Raw genomic sequence first — 21,498 nt, forward strand, 5'->3', positions numbered from 1 at the left:
ATTATGCGTGGTAAAAGCAATGGGCGATAGTGTTGAAGGATCATATAAATTATTTCTGTAATCACTTCTGTTTTTCTTAGAGTTTTGGATCAAGTATAATTTGTCTTACTTTAGACTATTCATGCGGTTGTACCGTTTAAGCTTTTTAAATGTACTTTAAACTTATTTCACAGACACCTTTCTGTCTATGTCATGAGCACTAATGGTTTAATTGGTTGGCAGCGACAGAGGGGTCGCCTCTGTGTGGTACAAGCCACCGTTGTATCCAACGCCCTTGAGCGGGATCATTTTCCACTTCTTCCAACCTCATACGTGCGTGCATTATTTATCCATTTACATTTCTCGTGTAAACCACCGAAACATTATTGAAATGAAGAAATTAAGACGACAAACTGACGTAATATATGATTCAACTTATTACGTGGGAAATTCCATAGGGGAATTTCTTCGGTTCCTGATCAATACGTCATACAGTCAACTGTCCCTTGGTTTACATGCGGAATAAACAAGACGACTTTCATTTGTTAAATAAATAAATAAACAAATAAATGAATAAATAGATACAATCGAAATACGAAATTTGGCATATATTAGCCCTTATTCATTATGCGATATCTACTATTAGTAGACCTGCGGCGCCTCCTTCTGGGGAAAACAACAACAACAACAACAAAAGGGTATCATCGACCAAGAAATTGAATAAAGGACGTGATGCTGCAGTCAAATGCTTAAATTAATACTCGTCCAAAACCGTCCGTCTGAAGTTATACATCTTTTATTACCAAGAAGCACTTGCATGAACTGGTGTTGGTGTGTTAGAGCACGGGAACCAAATATGTAATTCCCATAACTTAATTGTCACTTCACAAAAAACACAACTAAGCCATTAATTCGTTTATTCATTATATCATACAATCGATCAATAATTAATTTATTTAAATTGCATATTCGGATAAATTCGTGTTAAATTAATCAGTAAATTACGTGGCAAAACGTAAAATTTTATATACATGTAATGGACGTGTGAGACGATCTCTCCAGCCAGCCGCTATGATGATTGTCCACAAGATGGTGCTGTGGAGCGGAATAGCGTTTCAGTAGACGTCACAAGATGGAAGGAATGTGCTTCAAGTTTGATCATGCAGCAGGCCGTTCTTTACAAGGTAGCTTCATGGAAACACCTGCATGTTGTGGATGTTGGCACTCTATATATTCCACCTACGCTATGTACAGGGTTGCTGCCTGTAACTCATCCAAATGTAATATCAGCTGTATACTGTGAGTGGGGGTGAAAATAAACACAACCATAAAAAGAAAAGAAACATATTTTAGAGTAGGTTTACTGTAATATCAAATAACTTCAGTACCTGGTTCCAAATGTTAGCCTTAGAGCAAGTCACCACAGATGCTCTAATTAGGGGACTGGGATTTTTTAATGCCCTGGAAAGCAGACATACCAATTTATTTGTGTCTGACATGGCTGAGAGTTATTACACAGAGAGAGCCTGTCGAGGATGAACATGTGGGAAGACGCAGCAGTGAGTGCAAGGTTAGCTTGTCCACAGATGAAAGGAGGAAAGAAGAGAGGATCGAGGCCTGCCGTTCACCTCTTAAAGAGTCCATCCAGGTGACCATCAACACAGGTAGCAGCACCTTGTGATCTCATGATAGGAAATTTCCAACATATATGTGTGAATGTGTGTGTATTCCATAGAAGCAGCCATAAATGACTGAAATACACTGTCTGTACTTAATCACTCATTCCACTGCTGTTTAGTGATGAGTGTGTGTGTGTGTGTGTGTGTGTGTGTGTGTGTGTGCACGTGTGTCTGCGTGCATGCATGTGTGTGTACATGTTTCAGCCTGTTCCTGTGCTCTAAAGAATCAGCTCACAGGCTGTGAGACAGGTCCAGCCAGTTTTAAAGACTAGGTGAAAAGACTGCAAATCCTCAGCTTGTCTTTGTCTTGTAAAATTGATATGCTAATGTTGCCCTCGCTCTCTCTCTCTCTCTCTCTCTCTCTCTCTCTCTCTCTCTCTCTCTCTCTCTCTCTCACTCACACACACAAACACATTGTCTGAGGTTACCTGTTGCCTTAGACATGTCCCATGTGAATATTTTAAAATCTATTACTTGTATGTATTTTGAAGAAGATGAAGAAGAATTTCAGGGTAAAAAATCAGGGTAAATATTCTATTTCTGTTTATCAAAAGGGTAGAATGCACGTCTTACTATTGAATTGTGGTCCAGAGGCAGGACACAAATATCCCTCCCTCACTGAAGACACTTCTGAACACAATAGAGATCTACACACCCACACAGTGTGATTACAGTGGGCTACAGAGTCAGCTTGAGGTCTGAATGCATCACTTAAGAAAAGTCACCAGGCCTAATATTGTAGATTTTAATGAGTCAGAGGTTTACACACGCACATACTTGACATGAAGGGTGTGTGAAGAGTGTGCATCAGAAAGGAGACAGCAACAAAGGCTTTGATATAAGATCTCCTAAAATGCTTCAGCTATTAGTTCAAATGTTCTTTTGTTATTTTCTGTCAGTGTTGTATTTTGATCCATTTATCATGTTTCCCTTTTGGTATACTATAAATTGTGCTTAGTTTTTTCTTCTTTTTTAGTAGACAGCACTGCTTATGAAGTGACTTATTTACATGAAAAATATATTCATTTTGCACATGAAGAAAACATCTCATAATGCTTAGAATTTTGGCACATGCAAAGTATAGGATTCCATTTAATTCAAAAAGAACATTGTATCCATGGAAGTGCATAGAAACAGAATGCTCACTGCTCAGTTTATGTACAATAAAATTTAAATACATTGTTCTACAGCTTTGGAAAATGACAGTATTGCTGTTATAGTCATGGCTAGCGAGTAGCGACTACTATTTAATTGGCTGAATCTCCTGCTGCTCAGATACCTCAGCGCTCAGATACCTTAGTGCTCAGATACCTCAGTGCTCAGATACCTCAGTGCTCAGATACCTCAGTGCTCAGATACCTCAGTGCTCAGATACCTCAGTGCTCAGATACCTCAGTGCTCATATACCTCAGTGCTCAGATACCTCAGCACTCAGATACCTAAGCTTCACACATTCCCTCAGTTAATTAGAAATAGGAACACCCCCATCTCATCTGAAAAGGTAACAATATAATATAATAATTGTTTGTATATGTATATAATATTATATAAATATAATAGTATACCATAAAATTGCTCTCAAAAAATCTATTAAGAATCTTTTGATACAGATTTAGCCTGTAGCTCTCTGCTGGTAGATAAAAGATGAACACCACACTAGGCAGCTTGGTCAGTCAGAGCCTTTGCAAGACTGAGCTGTAGGGTGTTACGTTATGGCTCAATCTTACAGTTCAGCAATAATGGTGCCTCCATTCACCCACATGCATCACTAGTTATGTTCCATTCATTACGTCTGCAGTGTAGCCAGTTGGCTGCCACACGACAGACAACATGAGGGCTTACATTTACATTTACGGCATTTAGCAGATGCTCTTATCCAGAGCGACTTACAAAAGTGCTAAATGTTTAGTCAGAATATGCATCTCTATCTAGTATAAACAGGTTTAAGTCCAAACTACTCGAGCTCAAGCACTGCCATAAACAGTTGCCTGTGCTGATACCTAGAAAGAAGACAGCACAATATAAGATTAGACACCAGAGGTGGGAACAAGTCAGTGTTTTGCAAGTCTCAAGTAAGTCCAAGTCTTTATCCTCAAGTCCCGAGTCAAGTCTCAAGCAAAGACACTCAAGTCAAGTCAAGTCTTGAGTCAAGACAGGCAATAGTCAAGTCAAGTCCCAAGTCTGAAACTTGGAATTTCAAGTCCTTTCGAGTCTTTTTTTTTTTTTTACCAATGTTGCAGGTATATTTTAAATGTAAATAATAGACATGCGTTCTTTTTTTAATCTGTATTCTCCTCAAATCTTGATAAAACATGTGCAACTGAAAACACGAAGTATAAAAAATAAACTACAATTTTCCAGAAATAAATATTCTGTGAAAAAGTCATAAGTAGAACTCCATGTTCAAATAAAAAGTGCTGATATTTTCACAGTACAATACAAAGAACCATAACAGCATTTTTCCCTCTCTTCTCTTATCTGGTTTCTTGGAGAACATGTGTGAGTGACACAAGACAAACAAATATAAGAACTGAACAAATAACAGGAATCTGCAACTTTAGACATTTCAGTAAACTATTCTGCATTGCATTTGCAAAAGACCAAACTGGCCAAAAGTCTGTATGTCATTTGTGCACGATGAGGCCGTAGAATGATGTCCCCATAGCTGAAAACTCGCTCCACTTTTGTCAATATATTTTTTTCTCGACGTAGATGTCTTCAAATACACAATCCATGCTGAGATAGAACTGGATATTATGATGGTGACAGAGAGAGGCTCTCTTCACCGAGTTCAGATACAGAACCCAGGGTTGCCAACTCTCACGCACTGAGCATGAGACACACGCATTTGACCGTCTTCACACGCTCTCACGCCACACATCCGATTTCTCACGCCGGAAAAAAATCTAGTTTATTTACCTCTGATCCACATCTGTGATTCAATGAGTTACTAGTTCGCTCTGGCACCAACCGCTGGCGATCGATCGATCGCGATATAATACTTTTACACCCCGCCCGGTAAAAATTTACGTTCGCCAACCCCCCCATTTGATTGGTTGTGCTGCAGCTCATGCACACACACACGTAGGGTTCAGGGCATGTCACCCCTCCCCAGCCCAGGGACCAGGTCTGTCTGCCTGTGTGGCTCAAACCTGACTGCCCTGTCTCATTGCTGGACCACAGTTTGTCCATGCGTCTTGCTCCTGCCTACTCTGATGGCCTGGGTCTAATGTGTGACGCTTGCACCCAAACCCAAACTCCTCCCCCAGCCTGCCAGACCACGGGGATGGATCGAGTGTCCCTGAAGACAAAAGCCTCTCTGAGGTCACATCTCTGGAGGACGCCATGAGGATATTCCTTTGTGGGCCCGAGGCTGAAATATCGTGGTTTTCTGAGACACCAGTAGAACCAGAGCCGGGAGAAGAGGCCGACGGCACAGGGTCAGAGAGCGGTCACGTCACAATGACTGATCAGCATCATCTGGAACTGGAGGCCTGTACAGAGCGCCTCCTGTTGGGGCTCGGGTGCTACAACAGCTCGGTCTGTGCCACACAGGCAGTCCCCACCATCAACCTCTTCTCTGACGTGGAGAGCACACTTTCAGCTATTTGGCAGGACTATCAGACTTGGATCCGATAACGTGACGGACGCTGTGGCGTGGGACGTCAGCACTGGTCCGGTTTAATTCCACAGGATTAGATATCATATTAATAAATGTCATATTGTTGTGGCAGTAACACCCACAGGTTATTTAACAGTTTTTACTGTCTTATTCATTCTTGGCCAGCTGATTCAATCATAGAAAATGTGTGTTCTAGTGTTATTTAAGCTTAGAAAAGAAAACCACAGAGACAAGTACTAATTGTTACACATGATGTACTTTAATTTTCCATCAAATACAAAAGTGAAACTGTGCAAACACTATAGGTACATGGAGAAAAATATGTACAAAAAAACAAGACAAAAAATCGGTTTATGATCCTAATACAAATGAATGTCAAAGTAGGAGCTGTCGGAGAAACAAAGGACCAGTGTCTGCATGAGACTAGTGCTGACAGAACATGAGGCAGCAGAAATACATGCCCTCACAGACTTTCACTACACACACACACACACACACACACACACACACACACACACACACACACACACACACACACACACACACAGTTAGCCTGTCTATTCGGGGGCTCTGCAAACAGAAGACATAAAAACCTAGCAATTAGTGTGAGTTCCACTCTGAGTCTCTCAAATCAGGGGTTACGAAAGCTCAGGTTCTCATGGCGTCAGTGAGGCACGCCACCGTGGTTTTGTGCAGATGAACAGATAAGGTGGTCTGAGGAATTGGCCAACGGCTCAGCATGAGGGTGGGGGGGGGGGGTGCGACTCCCCCCACCCCCAGACACACACCACCTGTGACGCCCCCCAGGCTCCGTTCCCATGGCGTGAGCCAGGGAGATCTGAACATGCCCCTGTCTGTCCTGATGGACCAAAGCTGTTCTAATGCTGTAATTAACCTCGTGGGTTCTGGAATAATTGTGTGCTTTTGCGTAGTCAGCAGCTATCAGGTGATAGCTTATGGGTGGTGATAAACGCAACCGAGCAAAAAATGACTTTCACATATCAAGGCATTCTTCAAGAATATGTTTCATTAGAATGAAGGAAGCTTGTCTGGCTGCTATATGAATCGCAGGTGTGGTTTAGTAAGACGGGAAGGGTGGACAAGGAGACAGTACAAAACTTTTTCAAAAAGTAACAATGTTAAAAATGACAAACGTATAAAGGGCAACATTATTTTAAAGTCCTTAATGAAGTGGCCACAGCAACGGTCATTGCATTTTCTACGATGTCTATACAATACAATACAGTACAACATGAGTATTTACATGATCAGAAATACATTTATTACTGCTGGAGAAGTCTTTAAGCGCCCAGAGAAAGTCCAGAGGAATAATAACTTCTGAGAGGTAACTATATTCTTATGGCCACAACCAAAATAATTACAATATTTACATAAAACAGAGCTGGGCAGTCTCAACCCTCTTTTCCCCCCCACGTGTAATAGTCCATAATTCCACGAATGGGACAGTCCGGATCACAGCTTTTCTCAGCAGGGAGCAGACGGACACGGCGAGTTTGCGGTGTCCTGCGGGGGCTCGCGGCCCTCCTGCTCTGTCAGTTTCAGGATGACGACTTTCCTGTGGGGCCCCCCAGGGGCAGGGCTCATGGGAACAGGGGCGGGGCTCGTAGGCTCTGGGCCGGGGCTCGCGGGCGAAAGCGGCGGGCCGTCTGTACCGCGGCTCAGCAGCAGGCAGATGGCGTCCGTGTAGCCCCCGCGCACCGCCAGGTGGAGCGGCGTGAGGCCGCCCTCGTCCTGAGCGCTGGCCACCTCCGGCCACCTCCGCAAGAGCTCCTTCAGGACGTCGCAGTGGCCGCCCTCGGCCGCTAGGTGGCAGGGCGTGCGCAGGGAGCAGTCGGCACTGCGCTGGTCGCCCCCCTCTTCCAGGAGCATCCTGACGGTGGCCAGATGTCCGCGGCGGGCGGCGAGGTGCAGCGGGGTGCATCCCAGCGCCGTGCGGCTCTCGCCGTCCGCCCCGTGCTTGAGCAGCAGCCGCGACGTGCTGGTGTGGCCCGTCTCGGCCGCGGCGTGCAGCGGCGTGAGCAGCCCGGCCGAGGTCACGTGCACGTCGGCGCCCAGTTCCACCAGGATGCGGGCCACGCGGTACTGGCCCCGCTGCGAGGCCAGGTGAAGCGGCGTGCGCCCGTCCGCCGTCTGCCCGTCCACGTCCGCCCCCGCCTGCTTCACCAGCAGCCTGACGATGCCCACGTGACCTTTCCAGGCGGCCAGGTGCAGCGCCGTCCAGTCGTCCTTCCCGCGCACGTGCACGTCGGCGCCCCGGCTCAGGAGCACGCGCACCACGTTCTCCTGGCCGTGCTGGCAGGCCACGTGCGTGGGCGTGCGGCCCTGCGCGTCCACCTCGTTTATGGAGGCCGAGCGGTCCAGGAGCAGGCGGGTCAGACCCTCGTCGCCGTTCTGCACGGCAAAGTGGAGCGGCGTGTACTGGTCCTCGTCCTTCGCGTTCACGTTGGTGCTCCTGCGGCTCAGGAGGATCTCCACCACGCTCTTCATGCGGTTCTCGGTGGCCACGTGCAGGGGTGTGGCCCCGCGCGAGTCCGGCTGGTTCGGGCTACAATTATTGAGCAGGAGGAACTTCACTGCTTCCTCATTGGCCAGCCCCACTGCGTAGTGAAGCAGGGTACTGCCGCCATCCAGGAGCAATTCAACATCCTGTGGCTGAAGTATCTTCATTAGTTTAGCGATGTCCTCGGTGCGGATGGCTTCACACAGTTTCTTCTTCTGCAGCTCACTTGACTCTAATGAACCCAAAAGCATATAGAATTACAGGTCTGGAAACAAGTCATAAAAACCTGTATTTTTTGAGGGGGGGTAAGATATATTTCGCCTGAGACAAATTAGATTCTACAACGTACAAAATACATTATTAATAAAGATTTATGTCAGTAGTTAAGAGTCGGTTCTGTTTGTTGGCAGGATAGCCGCCCCTCTCTCACCGATAGCGGAGTTCTCATTTTCGACCGACAGCGTAAGGGAGCCTTGCGAGGAGAAGGCCGAGTCCACGGAGGAGATGCCCGACAGCCTCTTGCTGGTGTTGTCCTTGCTCTCCAGACCTCCCTCTTTGATGTTGTCGAAGCTACGAGAGATGCCGGAGTCGATCTGACTCAAGAGCTCGGACAGCGTGTAGTCCTTCTCCGGCAGCATGGCCGACTTCGGACGCACCGCCTTCTGTTCCTTGGACTATAAACACAAAAGGAAGAAGAAAACATACGTGGCTATAACGCACTGATAGCATTTAGTGCCAGGAATTTTAACTAAGACTGGCTCATTAAATCTCTAATGAGGTGCTGTTTAATCAATACTGTTCAATGTAAATAACCACCAAGTTTACTGGTTAATTAATGAGTATATACAAATAGACCGTAATGTGTATAAATAATAAATAAGTAAACAAGTACTCTAACACGTGACGCATTCCGGTCACACAGGAAATGACTTTTGTGCATGAATGCAGATTGAACATCCTGTACTGTTGCATTCTCTAAGGCTGCTGGGATGTCATCACTTAGGCCAGACATTTGTGGTACGTGCTTTGAACACACAGCAACACATGCCACACAGTTGCCCAATGCCTGAACCTTGAATTTGACAGTCAGTCATGCTTAGCTGGGATTTCATGTTACTTGTGACAGAGGTTTTTTTTTCAACGTTCCCCATGAGCAGGAGGTTAATGGAGTGTGGAAGAAATAGTTTGTACTGTTTGAAAGGCAGAAATTTGAGAGTTGCAAATGTAAATGAGATAAGGAAATGAGGAAAAACAAAGAGAGAGAGATAAACCCAGATGGGTCAGAGTCAGGAGAATGACAGGAAAAAGACAGCTGGTGTATGTCTGGGTTTAGCTTCAGGGATGCCACCGAGCCCCGGTGTCATGATATGAATGTTAATGTTGCTTCCCCCGGGTAATCATAAAAAGTGTGTGTGTGTGTGTGTGTGTATGTGTGTGTGTGTGTGTGTCTGTGCATGCCTGTCTGCTGGTCTTACCTGTTCGGAGCTCAGAGGAGCCAGGCACGGGGAGCAGTCTGAGTCAGACACTGACACTCTGGACTCATCATTGGGTTTGGAACACAGTTCCTCAGCCTCAGATGTAATCTCTGCAGGAAACAGCAAACAGGCATGCTGCAAATAAATCATACTACGCAGAAATGACATCAAAATAAATTAAACAGTGAGTGGGAGGAGAAATGCGTCCCTGAAGGCACTCCTTTCCCAGTGTTTATCAAGAGTTCACAGTTAAAAGTGCTATATCTGTCATTTAAGAGATCCGAATTATGCCTGCCATGTCTCTGCAGAGCAAACGTCCTGTGGAACAGGTCCCACGCGACGTCACTGTGTGCGATGTGTCATTATTTACCCTGGAAGCTGGGCCGGGCCTCTGGAGAGCAGTTCCAGCACTTCTGCATGAGGCCCATGAAGCCGGAGCAGGCCTGGGGTCGGCTACGGGGCACGGCGCTCAGATCCGGACGCAGGCCCTTCACCACCTTCACCATGATGTGCAGAATATTGTTCTCACCTGTGGGGGAGGGGGGGTAACTTTTAGGTCACCGGTTGCGGTCGTTTTCAAGAGCAACCCTAGTGCCGCACATCTGGAGCAGATGGAACAAAGTTCCTCTCTTTCAACAGGAGGAAAGGTTTCAGTTTACGAGACAGCTGATATGCGATACATACACAATGTTGCCCTGCACTGGGGGGCAAGAGTGCCTATGACTAACCCGGCTGAAGGAAACGCAGAACAATACAAGATTGCTGTACTGAGCCGAGCTATAGAAATAAAGATTTCTGAAAGCTTGGAGATTTTCTTTATGTTTCTAAGTCCACATATCAACACTGGAAAGTATGATTTCTTCCTTTCCAGGAGACTTTTGTTCTTGGCCAACCGGTAACAAAAAACAAACACAGACTGCTATTTTGGATGCCAGCCTTCCAGCATTTCTGTGTTACAAAAGACTTTGAGTCGGACACCCTCCCAGACGCTTCACTGATTCCAGGTCCTGCTGCCAAAAACCACAGTTCTCATTCTTGCCTATAAGGAGGGTTTTTCATTGTGACAACAAAAGTCATTCAACCGCTAATGAAGAAAAAAAAAAATAATAATAATAATAACTCCACCATGCCAGTTGCTAGTTTGCCTTTGCTGACCTGCTCTGGAAGTCCTGTATATAAAGAAACTATTTATATAAAAATAGAAATTATTAATAAGTTTAATCTGGATTTTAAATTACCTGGAGCAGCCAGTTAAAATGCACTGGAATTAGAAACCCAATTAATAAGTACATAAAACTATCTTGAATCTTGCAGCTACCTGACTGACCTCTAAATCTGAATGCAAATGTCAGTGTGTTAATAAACAGGATACCAGGGCAAATGACCACGAGGCACGTGTGTAAGCTGAGGAATGTAATGACGGCTTCGTATCTTACCTTGATACGGTTTCTTTTGTGTGAGAATCCCCCAGATAACAATCGAAAAGCTGCGTGAAAACAAACAAGGTTTGTCAGAAGAGGCAACGCAACACATTAAGACAACACAACTGCATCTGAGAAGAAACCTCATCGCATCTTTTTGTAAACTGCGTTTATTGGTAATGCTTAGAAATGGCGTTAGGACAGCATGTGACAGTAGAGCTGTCTCACAAGCTTAATTTCACGAAGGTGAAACGTGCAGACCTGTACACGTCGTGCTTGGTGTCAGACACCCGTTCCTTCTCTATGATTCTCTCAGGAGGGAGGTACGCAATTGTACCACAGAAGCCGTCGCGACTCATATCGTCGTTCCTGGCAAAGCCGTTCCACCTGGCCAGGCCGAAGTCTGAGATCTGCAAGATAAAATGGCAGAGTTTTGTAAGTTCAAGGCTCTCTCTGCACCTCATCATTTGCCATCCACTTTAACCCTTTAGGCTTTCAACAAAGCAAACATGGGACCAAAACAACCTCTCCCTTCACCTCCGCCCAAACACTACAGCCTGATTAATGCTTGAATGTGAGGTTGCTGGAATGAGTGGTTTAATGTTGTGTACTCGCTCTGAGGCATGTCAGTTTCCAGGAAGGAGAGCTGCGCGTTGCCGTGCCCTTGGCTTGCCCTGCGAGTCGGGTCGGCCCTGCGCCTGCGCGCGTGTGGACGTGTGCAGGTGTGTGCCTGCCATGCATTAAGCCCGCTTAGCGCCGGCCTGTTCAGACTGGCCCGGCCCGAGTGTTTCCATCCAGCCTTTTCAGGCCGGGGGACCCATTTCCCACCCATCCTCCCACCCCGCACTTACTCATCCACAGAGAGGACGGGATAATGCCTGGGAAAGCATTTATGCCCCCAGGGAATCGGCATGGAAGCGAAGGTGAGGGCCGGGAAAGCCGACGACAGCCGTTCCCATTCCCTCCCTGCTCGTGAAATCTCGGATGTTTCCAAACACAGATGTTCGTGCACGTTTGGGGCCTGTGTCTTTCATCTCAGAAATATGATACATTTAATAACTGAATGACAACGTAAATTTAAACTGACTTTTCACTTTTTTGTATAAATACCTTAAATAACACCTACAGTCCATTACAGCCAAATCACTCAGCAAAAGCTGCAGTGGCTTAATGTTTGTTCAACGCGCGCTCCACCCACAAAGCACCACTGATTCACCTGAGTGACTACTGTCATGCAAAGCTTAGGTCCCCGAAAGCAGCCGTCCTGTCACCTGGTAAAAACCTTCCACATGGGGACACACTGTTTATGGACTCTCTCACATGAACTGATCGTTCAAGCCCACTTGGTTTTAAGGTCTTTTGCTCCACGGGTGACCCGATCCTGCGCCAGGCCCGGCCAGCATTGCTCTGTCTGGGCTGGAGGTGCGACCCGGTTCCACTCACTTTGACGTGGTAGTGGGCATCCAGAAGAATGTTGGCAGGCTTCAGGTCCAGGTGGAGCAGAGGAGGATTCATGCAGTGCAAGAAGTTCATGCCCACTGCCGTCTCGTGGATGATGCGGAAACGCAGCTCCCATGGCAAAGGCTCGGAAGCCAGCAGCATCTCCAGGGAGCCCGTCTCCATGTACTCCATCACCAAGCCCAGAGGGTCACTGCAGATCCCATACACAGGCAGGATGTAGCGGAACTTCGCCGCCTCCATCTTATTGGCCTCCTCCAGGAGCTCGCTGCGCTCCCTGTGGAACAAAATACACCAACCACATCATTATCAGCACTGAAAAACTACAGATGCTAAATCATGCTAAACGACTCAAATTAAATAAGGTACGAGTGATCTGACTTACATATATGCCTGGACTAAAGGAGGTTCTGATACAGATGAAAACATAATTGTCATGGCTGACTTTGTAATGCTGATTTTCAGTGGATTTCCAGGGAAGGACCCAAAAATAACTTTACCACTTTTACCACAACATTTTATTATTCACACTGGTGCGAGTGCTCTGACTTCCATACTCATTACAATGGGTATTACAAATGAGAACCCTTCTCAAAGGTAGTAGGAAGTCACACCAGATTTGTCCATATATCTAAAGATATATCTATCTTTTTAAACAGATTACATTTGTATTCCATCATATAAATTTCAGGAAATAATTCAATGCCAGTTGTAGAGATCTAAACAGGTATATGCAGGCCCGTAGCCAGCATTGTGATGGGGGGGATCTTTTTCCCCCAAAAGTAGACTTTATTTGGCTCTCTACTCCAGTGCCCCCTAATTATACAAGCACACTTCAAACCTTTTAATTTACACATATTTTATTCATTATAAGCAAGGTTGCCAACTTTTCAAAATCACTAGGAGTGAGATTTGATTTGGGGGAAGGGGGGTGGTGTGTGTCAAACGTTGGCCGGGGGGGTGGGGGGGTTATGTCTTATATGTTTCCTCTATGCCGCACCTAAAGCGATCGATCGCCAGTGGTTGGCGCCAGAGCGAACTAGTAACTCATTGAATCATAGATGTAGATCGGAGATAAATAAACTAGATTTTTTTTCAGAGTGAGAAATCGGATGTATGGCGTGTGAGCATGTGAAAACGGTCAAATGCGTGTGTCTTACGCTCATTGCGTGAGAGTTGGCAACACTGTTATAAGTTTGTGAGTCTGTTGTTGCTGTCCTTATTTGTTCGTCTGTATATTCACCGGAGATTAACAATTCATTCATTGAATAGCCTACCTATCTTGAGGGGCATGTGTGTACGGAGGGAGGGTGCGGGGGAGGGGGGGGATCGAACGAACCCTTCGATCCCCCCTGGCTACGGGCCTGATATGCAACATGTACAAAGTAAAAGAGATTCATTTAGAATGTCACTTCCTGTCTAGACGCAAACCATGACTCATGTCACCACATACACTGATTTCATATTTATGGTGCCATTATATATCAGCAACATACTTTTTTTGTATTTTCTGTATAATATAAAATGTACACAACAACGTTTTAAACAATCCAGAACAAAAATGTAAGAAACTGAAATCCACACATACTACTAAAAGCCATTCATGTTGTTGGAGACACTGTCTTGCTTGCTTGTAAAATATCTGTGGCAATGCCATCAATGCAATCAGGCTCTGACAAAGCAACAAATTCATGCATACAACCGTTTAGAACAATCTCATGCATGCTACTGACTCAATCACTAAACTGCATCTAGTGCTTACACAAAAAAAAAGAAAAGAAAAAGCCAACTTTGACTCTTTAAAAAGGAAATGCAGATGCAACGATAAGTGATAATGCAGCCTGAATATTTTGGGTGACAAATGTGGGATGAAGAAAAGAAAAAGAAGAGGGTGAAGAGGAACAGTATCCATTCCACTCATCTAATCTCCTTCTCCAACCTCTTAGACTCAAACAAAAGCTCTGCTTTAAAAACAAAAACAAAAAAAACAACAACCCTGGTCCGGTGCAACCGGTTCATCAACTGAACACTGCCTTCACAAACCCCAGCAATGTAGAGGCATGGAGGACAAAGCCTGCTTTGAGTCGAGATCACGCTTTGTTTGTGGGGAGCCAATTAGAGCCCCGCGCAGATGCCATGAACTGATGCCCTGATGTTCAGAGAGGAACCCTCGTCTCACATATAGGTAGCGCGTCACATGCAAATGTCACGTCACCCCCGATTTGCATGAAAAACATTCAGACTTTCAAATTTGCATCTCACTCTGTAATAGGATCTGATCATTTTCAGTGTTGTGCTCAAACAGTTGAGTCAGTTCGGCGTTAATAAGATGCTGAACCCGGGCTGGTCGTGTGTCTGCGGGTAAGCACACTTCACTGCTCCGGCCATCACGGCGCTCATTCACACTGGATATGTCGGCCTGAGTTCTTGTTATCGTATACAATTACTTCCTGGTATGTGGACAGCAATAATCACAACTTAGGCTTAGGCCTCCGGTAATGTTTACACAAATGTTGTGCATTCTTCAAGAAGTGGGCAATTATGTTCGGTACTGAAATTACCGTGATAAGTGATGGGTGAGACCTTCACGTTTTGTTTTCCGCTACCACACAAAAGCTCTTTGGTCATATTAGTTACACTGTGATTCCACCTCACTCGAATATCAATACTGCATTTGTAGCACTAATTTATTAGGGCTGCAATATGACAAAAGTCGTTGCTATTCCAAACTGTAAACAATTCCTATGTTTTAGCCTTTGCTAGGAACCGCTACATTTTCACAGCCAGGCTAACCCATCGGCGCAGATGGAAATTCTGAAGTGAGGGGGACCAAGCTGTACAATATATACGTTTATGCTTGTAGATGCTAGATTTCGGATGGGGTCAATATAAATCTGGAGGGGACATGTCCCCCCCGTCCCCAGTGCCATCTGCGCCCCTGGGCTAACCCAAATCCTAGAAAGATTTACATGCACTGCTTTGCCTTAGTTACTGTATCTGGGACCAGATGAAACAAGAGAGATACAGAATAAATAGATATAATAACTGCTATAACTCTTCTAATATAATTCAATACTTCTTAGCTGTGATCCAATATCTAGGTTTCATGAAGTATTCTCACCAACCACCTTGTAGTTACACCTAGAGGTAGAATTAGAGACAAGCTACAGTTTGTGTTAGCCATCTTCTACTGATTCTTCAAACCACAGGACCCTAGATGGCAGGATATGTTTGGGTGTGGGACCACAGTCCACACTGATATATCTAAGAAGACCAGCAGCACTGCTGCGTCTGATACACTAGTCCCACAGCAACACCCTCTACTGTACAACAACCACATCACTGAGTTTAAAAAGCACTGCTGCGTACCCCCCAGCCCAAATATATACAGTCAACCATGGGTCTTTTGTGAGAAACTGACCATTGATTGATGGGATAGAGGAATGCTGACTCAAAATGAGCTTACCTACAAGGCAGGCATACCTAACAAAGTGGCCAGTAGGTATAGGTGAAAGGTCATTGTTTCTAGTAGCGTGGATGCTAAGTGAATGTTAGACATATAGTAGACATGAATCACTAAAGAACAGAGGTAGTGATTCCACATAGATAAAACAGAAAGAACTACTCACAGAAATGCCTGAACAATACATGGTGGATAACACTAGTAGTACTTCTTTGTTGCTATACACATGTAATCATACAAACACACTGTAGATATATTCTCAAATCACTTTTCAAATTTGCACAAAATAGTCTATGTAATCTACTATAGTATTTGTTAATACTATATGTTAATACTTTTAACTAGTAATAGTTAAGAATACTTAATAATGAACACTGTGACAGTTCTTAGTACAAGGACTATTAAATACTTGAGTGTGTGTATGTGACTATGCAACTCCTGCATGCATTCCAAAGTGCTGTGTAAGGTTTATGTAAAATGACTAAGGTAAAAAAAAAAAGACACACACACAAAAGCCACAACCTTTGAACTAGTTACTGATGGGCCCATATCCTGCTAGAGAGAAGTGAATGTACTCTATGTTTATTATGAGCAGTTTGTATATGATAATTAAAGGAAGTGTTTACAGAGTTGTGAGGGGTGTATAAAAATGCCTCCAGGTGATACAATCTATAGATATGTAGGTGTGTGTATGCAAGAGAGGGAGGGAGGGAGAGACAGGGTATATTTGTGTATGAAATTAGGTGTTTTCAGCAATATACATCATCTGTCATAAAAGTAATATGGATGCCTGTTAAGTTCATTTGTTAAACAAACATTGCCGCAAAATCTCTCAATCACAAATTTTATTATTTAAAAAAATGGATGTGCAAAATGTCTGCATTACTGCTATGAATCTTAGAAGTTAAGCGCTAGCCTAGTGTAACTATACACACACACACACCATATCACTAAAGCAAACTCCACTCACTGTTCGGAAAACTGAGGTTATTAAACAAACAAACTCTCCTCCCCATTCTGTCTATCTCTCACACAGCAACACACACACACACACCCTTTCTTCCAATCTCTACCAGAATAACAAATAAACACACACACACACCCCAATACAAAAATAAGTAAAAATATAATAGCGCGCCACTCACTTGTCATCCACATGAAGGCTGGGAGGGCACTTAATAGCCAAACATGTCTTCCACTGGACGTGCCGTACTTTGTACACTTGCCCAAATCCGCCGGAGCCTATCTTCTCCCAATTCTCAAACTCTGACGAGTCAAATGTTTTCAGCAACCCCATAACTCCTGGGGAGTTCTCTTGGACATCCATCTTTAAAACTATCCAACTATGCCTTCTGTTCGTGTTCCTTTTTGTGACTTTCTGATTCACATAAAAACATAAAAGTTACACACCTGAGTCCTTCCTTGTTTTTTCCTTTCTGTTCAGACGGCTTCTGTCTAGCCCTGCCTGTTCAGGTGACGAGGGTGGGGCTTCAACCTATGACATCACATCCGGAGTGAGACAGAGTGAAGCAATACTAGTTGGGGGAACACTAGATTTTGATCTACCTTCTGTCCTTGGGACCCTTTCACTGCCAACATTATGCTCCCCGGAGCACATATCTCCAATTTCTGCAGGAAGTAACAAAGTCTAATACAGATGAGTTATAAACTGCCATCCAAGCCTAATAGATGGTAACTTATAACCCAGCACCTTTACAGCTGGTGATCAATACGGTGGTTGTACACCCAGTATAGGAAAGCAAGGTAGCATTTGCTAACATTAAGCAACATCTTGCTATTATCCAGTCAAAATTATCCTGGTTTGGATTGTATGGATATATCTCTAAGACAAAATAGCTAAAAAATAATCTGTATATATTAAACACTTTAAAATATCTCTTGTAAGGGAATTTGTGATTTACTGTCTGTGACCCTCAGAGAACACTCTCACATTCAGTTCACTCCCTTTTCTGTGTCTGCTCCTCAGTTAGAATCCCTCCCCCCCTCTCTCCATCCATCTCTGTCTCCCTCTCTCCCTGGATTTTTCCATTCCCCTACATCCAGTCTACTGTACCTCCTCTCCTGATAAGGAGAACACCAAACATACAGGTTTTATTATTCTTATCCAATTGTCTTAGGAAACACCTTCTTTGTTCTGTATTTAACTACATGTATTATCATTAAACATTAGAACTCTGCTGACACTCGTTTGTTGTGTTCCCCTGACCAGCTACAATGAATTGGGATGAACAAATTTATAATCCTATTTATAAACCCTGAAGGCTATGATCTTCGTCTAGAGACGATTTCAGACACCTTATCATCTCTGAGTAAGCATCAACACTAATTTTGAAGTAAGGATTCAGACATGTCATGCCCAAGTCCACGACATGTTAGCAGACAGCACATTGATTTAGTGTGTCAAATCCCCCCTCCCCCCTAACATCTCTCACTCATTTACCCAGGTTAGCAGTCAGGTTAGCAATGATTAAACAACGAAACACTACCAGCTGTTTCGTTACAAGCTAGTTTCGTTACATTTAAATTTAAATGAAAAAGACAGCTGAGTTGCATTGACCTTCAATGCCCATTCAGCCAATGCATTATCACCTGGGTCACTTTCATGAATACACTATTGAGAGTGTGTTTCTGGTTATTCGCAAGTCCGTCTGATGTGATAATGTTCTTCATTCTAACAATAAAGAGTGAATCCAGTGAGATGCATTCACTAGTCAAAGATAGGATTTAGAATTAGGTTGCATTTGGTTCGCAAATACTTGTATATATATAGTAAATACATACATACATAAAAAATTTATTAAAGAAAGGTTTAAAATTAATTAAATATATATATATATAAAATATTATATATATAAAATATATTTTTATTTATAAAATATATAAAATTTTTAGACCTTTTTTTAATAAATAAACGTCTTTTAGTGCGCACGTGGCTCTCCCTACCGGACAGCTGTAAGCAACGCTATGTTGCGCAACGAATGCCGTAAAGCGATTTGGAACTGTCGAAAAGCTTGTCGTACGAACTGTCCGTCGAGACAGCGTGCCCATCTCCTTTGAGGTAGCCTAGCTAGCTAACACGTTATCATGAGATACATTATAGTAAATAAAGTACATATCAGTATAAAGTCACAATTGTAAAACATGGCGCTTTATATGAAAGCAGCAGAGATTCTCGATAAAGTGGAGAAAAAGAAGGGAGCTGTGAAAACTCTGGTTTACGACAGTAAATTCCAGGTAATCGCATTTACTGAAACAAACAGACCCGCTTGAGAGGTCGCCATAAACAGTAGCTAGACTAGCTAACGTAGATATTACAAACTGTTTGGTTATTGTTTGCAATTGGCTGTCTTTCAGAATATCAAACAACTCTTTGCCCTTGTTTGTGAGACCCAAAAGTATTCATCAGTACTTCAAGAAATTATCGAGAGTACGCAACTTCTGAAGCAAACAAAACTCCGAATTCATCTAGCGAAGGTAGCGGTGGTATCAAGTGTATATGGTGCACCTACATGCGTACAGTGTGTGTTATTTGACCAGCTGTGTGTGTTCCCATACGCTCTCTCACGCCTGTCTGTGATGTTAGGTTTTAGTGTACGACCTGCTGATCGGTAGAGGGTTAAAATGCGGAGGGGCCTGGAAGACGACCATATTAAAACACCGTCCCAGACTCCAGGCTGCTTTGGCGCGAATGAAGGTCAAGCAGAAAGTGAGCCGGAACCAGGACCTGCTTCCTCCGGGTGTGCGCCACACAAACGGTTCGTCACCGTGAACTTCCCACCCCGACCAGGATCCTCCTGTGTGCCTAATGGTCTGTTTGATGTTCCGTCCTAAACGGTGTGTCGTTTCTCTTTTACAGAAGTCAGTATTCCACGTTATGTGCGCATCAACACACTAAAAACTACAGTAGAAGACGTAATTGATTACCTGAAGAGAGAGAACTATTCTTATCAAGGAACAGCAACATGGTCAGTAAAGGCTTTACCTAACCTAACCCTAACACTTTTCACATTATTAAACTGAATTTGCATCTATCTTGTGGTCCTCAGCGCACCCAAATTGTAGTCATTGTTGAGCCAGAGCCACTCAGAGAATGACTTCGTTATTTGTGTGTGTGTTTTACTCTTGCTCCTGTTCCCTTTAGCCTCGAGGATTTGCGCCATCTCTCTGGGAAGACATTTATGCGTGACCTGCATCTCAAAGATCTTCTGGTGTTTAGTGCAAAAATGGACTTCCATGATCATTACTTGTATAAAGCAGGTCACATTATCTTGCAAGACAAGGTGAGGTTTCGTCAAGCCAACATTGGGGAAGAAGGAGATTTCTCTTAAGTTAGCTTTTGTTTACAGTGGTGGTGTTTTTGTGTGTGTAGGCCAGCTGCCTGCCTGCATATCTCTTAGACCCACCTGTTGGAGGCCATGTCATCGATGCCTGTGCAGCTCCCGGGAATAAGACCAGCCATGTAGCTGCCATCATGAAAAACAAAGGGTACAACTGTCACACTTGCACTCTAGATGTCCTGTATTTTTATGTAGTGCATTTTATGTTGTTTGTAGACTGATGTAATAAGTATTAAAATGTTAGTTTCCTGTTAGTGAGATCTGCACACACATTTTCTCAGGAAGCTGTTTGCCTTTGACCTTGATGCAAAGCGCCTGTCCACCATGAGTACGCTCCTTCTTCGTGCTGGGGTGACATGTCATCAGTTGGCCAATGAGGATTTTCTCAAAGTAGATCCACTCTCCCCCAAGTATAAGGAAGTGACGCACGTCCTTCTGGACCCATCCTGCAGCGGATCAGGTAAATATTGAGCTTTTCCACTACACCGATTCTCAGCCCTGTTCTCTTGCTCCCACAGCTCACCCACATTTTTGTTGTGTCAAACTAAAAGTAATGAGGAATATTGAAAGAGCTGGTGCTGGGATTTGATGGCAAATCAAGGAAAAGCACAACTCAAAGGCATTTAGACTCATTTATCTAACGTCTATTAAAGGAGTGAGTCGATGAGTCCTGCTCCCTAGAGGAACCCAGTGCTCTCGTCTGATTCGGTGTGTTGTGTCTGGTCAGGAATGGTGTGTCTGGCTGCTGAAGGTCCTGAGGAGCAGGACCAGGACCAGGACGACGGCCGCTTGCACGCACTCGCTTCGTTCCAGCTGCGCTGCCTGAACCACGCGCTGCGTTTCCCTGCCATACAGCGGCTCGTCTACTCCACCTGCTCCGTCCACGCACAGGAGAACGAGGAAGTGGTGTCCGCCTGCCTGCAGCAGAACTCTGGCTTCAGGTACACAACCACCGTAGGAGACGTGTCAGGTCATGTAGTGTCACACACAACCCTTCCAGAGTTGTAATTCCATTGTGTAATTGTCAGCCTTCTTCCTCTAGATTAGTCCATCTTCTTCCTCAGTGGCCTGAACGCGGTAATGCCCCACTAGGGCAGTGTCTGCGGGCCAGCACCACAAAAACCCTCACACATGGTTTCTTCGTAGCCGTTCTGGAAAGGCAGTCCACCACAAGACGTGAAGGCAGCCACAAGTTGTAAGTGCCGTGCACTATCTGACCGGTCAGAGTTGACGCTGACATGTTTAAAAGCAGCTAGTGATTAAAACGAATGATTAACATTCTTGCTTCAGGCCCATACAGTTGAGCGCAAGTGAGGAAGAGCAGACACAGAAAGGCCACACTCCTGCTGAGCAAGCCAAGATGTCTGCGGCACAATGTGAACCTCCACACTTAACAGCAAAGAAAAAAAAGAAGAGGAACAGAAGTAAACACAAGCAGCAGGCACATTAGTTTTCTATTGTGATAACAATTGCTAAGTTTTATGTATTTTATGTTACATAAAGACATGTCAATATATTATCA

At 44.3% G+C, this 21,498-nt stretch overlaps 2 protein-coding genes and 1 long non-coding RNA gene across 5 annotated transcripts; 2 read left to right on the forward strand and 1 right to left on the reverse strand.

The window, feature by feature from the left end:
- Nucleotides 1-1,096: 1,096 nt before the first annotated feature.
- LOC143524928 (uncharacterized) lies at nucleotides 1,097-2,532 on the forward strand. The gene is made up of 3 exons (XR_013133524.1): nucleotides 1,097-1,163; nucleotides 1,488-1,643; nucleotides 1,863-2,532. It is a non-coding gene; the product is annotated as an uncharacterized LOC143524928 (long non-coding RNA).
- Nucleotides 2,533-5,517: 2,985 nt separating this feature from the next.
- ripk4 (receptor-interacting serine-threonine kinase 4) lies at nucleotides 5,518-17,571 on the reverse strand. 3 transcript variants are annotated; one of them, XM_077020276.1, is made up of 9 exons: nucleotides 17,185-17,571; nucleotides 17,029-17,113; nucleotides 12,141-12,432; nucleotides 10,959-11,107; nucleotides 10,713-10,762; nucleotides 9,647-9,805; nucleotides 9,277-9,386; nucleotides 8,232-8,475; nucleotides 5,518-8,033 (listed from the first exon to the last, which is right to left on the reverse strand). In XM_077020276.1, exons 3-9 carry the CDS (start codon nucleotides 12,396-12,398, stop codon nucleotides 6,766-6,768), a joined length of 2,238 nt encoding a protein of 745 aa, XP_076876391.1. In that variant the 5' UTR covers nucleotides 12,399-12,432; nucleotides 17,029-17,113; nucleotides 17,185-17,571; the 3' UTR covers nucleotides 5,518-6,765. The 3 variants fall into 3 exon arrangements, with proteins under 3 accessions (XP_076876391.1, XP_076876389.1, XP_076876390.1); XM_077020274.1 differs by having other exon boundaries at nucleotides 16,764-17,113; nucleotides 17,185-17,225; XM_077020275.1 differs by having other exon boundaries at nucleotides 17,029-17,571.
- A 1,024-nt stretch (nucleotides 17,572-18,595) lies between these two features.
- nsun5 (NOP2/Sun RNA methyltransferase 5) lies at nucleotides 18,596-21,492 on the forward strand. The gene is made up of 10 exons (XM_077020278.1): nucleotides 18,596-18,873; nucleotides 18,994-19,113; nucleotides 19,223-19,394; nucleotides 19,496-19,604; nucleotides 19,781-19,919; nucleotides 20,009-20,124; nucleotides 20,258-20,436; nucleotides 20,704-20,917; nucleotides 21,019-21,171; nucleotides 21,267-21,492. The coding sequence occupies exons 1-10, from the start codon at nucleotides 18,781-18,783 to the stop codon at nucleotides 21,424-21,426; spliced, it is 1,455 nt and encodes a 484-aa protein (XP_076876393.1). The 5' UTR covers nucleotides 18,596-18,780; the 3' UTR covers nucleotides 21,427-21,492.
- Nucleotides 21,493-21,498: the final 6 nt, after the last annotated feature.

The sequence above is a fragment of the Brachyhypopomus gauderio genome, chromosome 10, assembly GCF_052324685.1.
Source record: "Brachyhypopomus gauderio isolate BG-103 chromosome 10, BGAUD_0.2, whole genome shotgun sequence".
NCBI lineage: Eukaryota > Metazoa > Chordata > Actinopteri > Gymnotiformes > Hypopomidae > Brachyhypopomus > Brachyhypopomus gauderio.

Excerpts from the sequence above, each read along its gene's own strand:
- nsun5 (XM_077020278.1), top strand. The coding sequence starts at position 18,781 with ATGGCGCTTTATATGAAAGCAGCAGAGATTCTCGATAAAGTGGAGAAA. Across the intron at positions 19,920-20,008 it reads ACATTATCTTGCAAGACAAG|GCCAGCTGCCTGCCTGCATA; the intron begins GTGAGGTTTCGT and ends TTGTGTGTGTAG. Across the intron at positions 21,172-21,266 it reads CGTGAAGGCAGCCACAAGTT|GCCCATACAGTTGAGCGCAA; the intron begins GTAAGTGCCGTG and ends TTCTTGCTTCAG.
- ripk4 (XM_077020274.1), bottom strand. The coding sequence starts at position 16,945 with ATGGATGTCCAAGAGAACTCCCCAGGAGTTATGGGGTTGCTGAAAACA. Across the intron at positions 8,476-9,276 it reads CTCCTCTGAGCTCCGAACAG|TCCAAGGAACAGAAGGCGGT; the intron begins GTAAGACCAGCA and ends TTGTGTTTATAG. Across the intron at positions 8,034-8,231 it reads AAATGAGAACTCCGCTATCG|AGTCAAGTGAGCTGCAGAAG; the intron begins GTGAGAGAGGGG and ends TGGGTTCATTAG.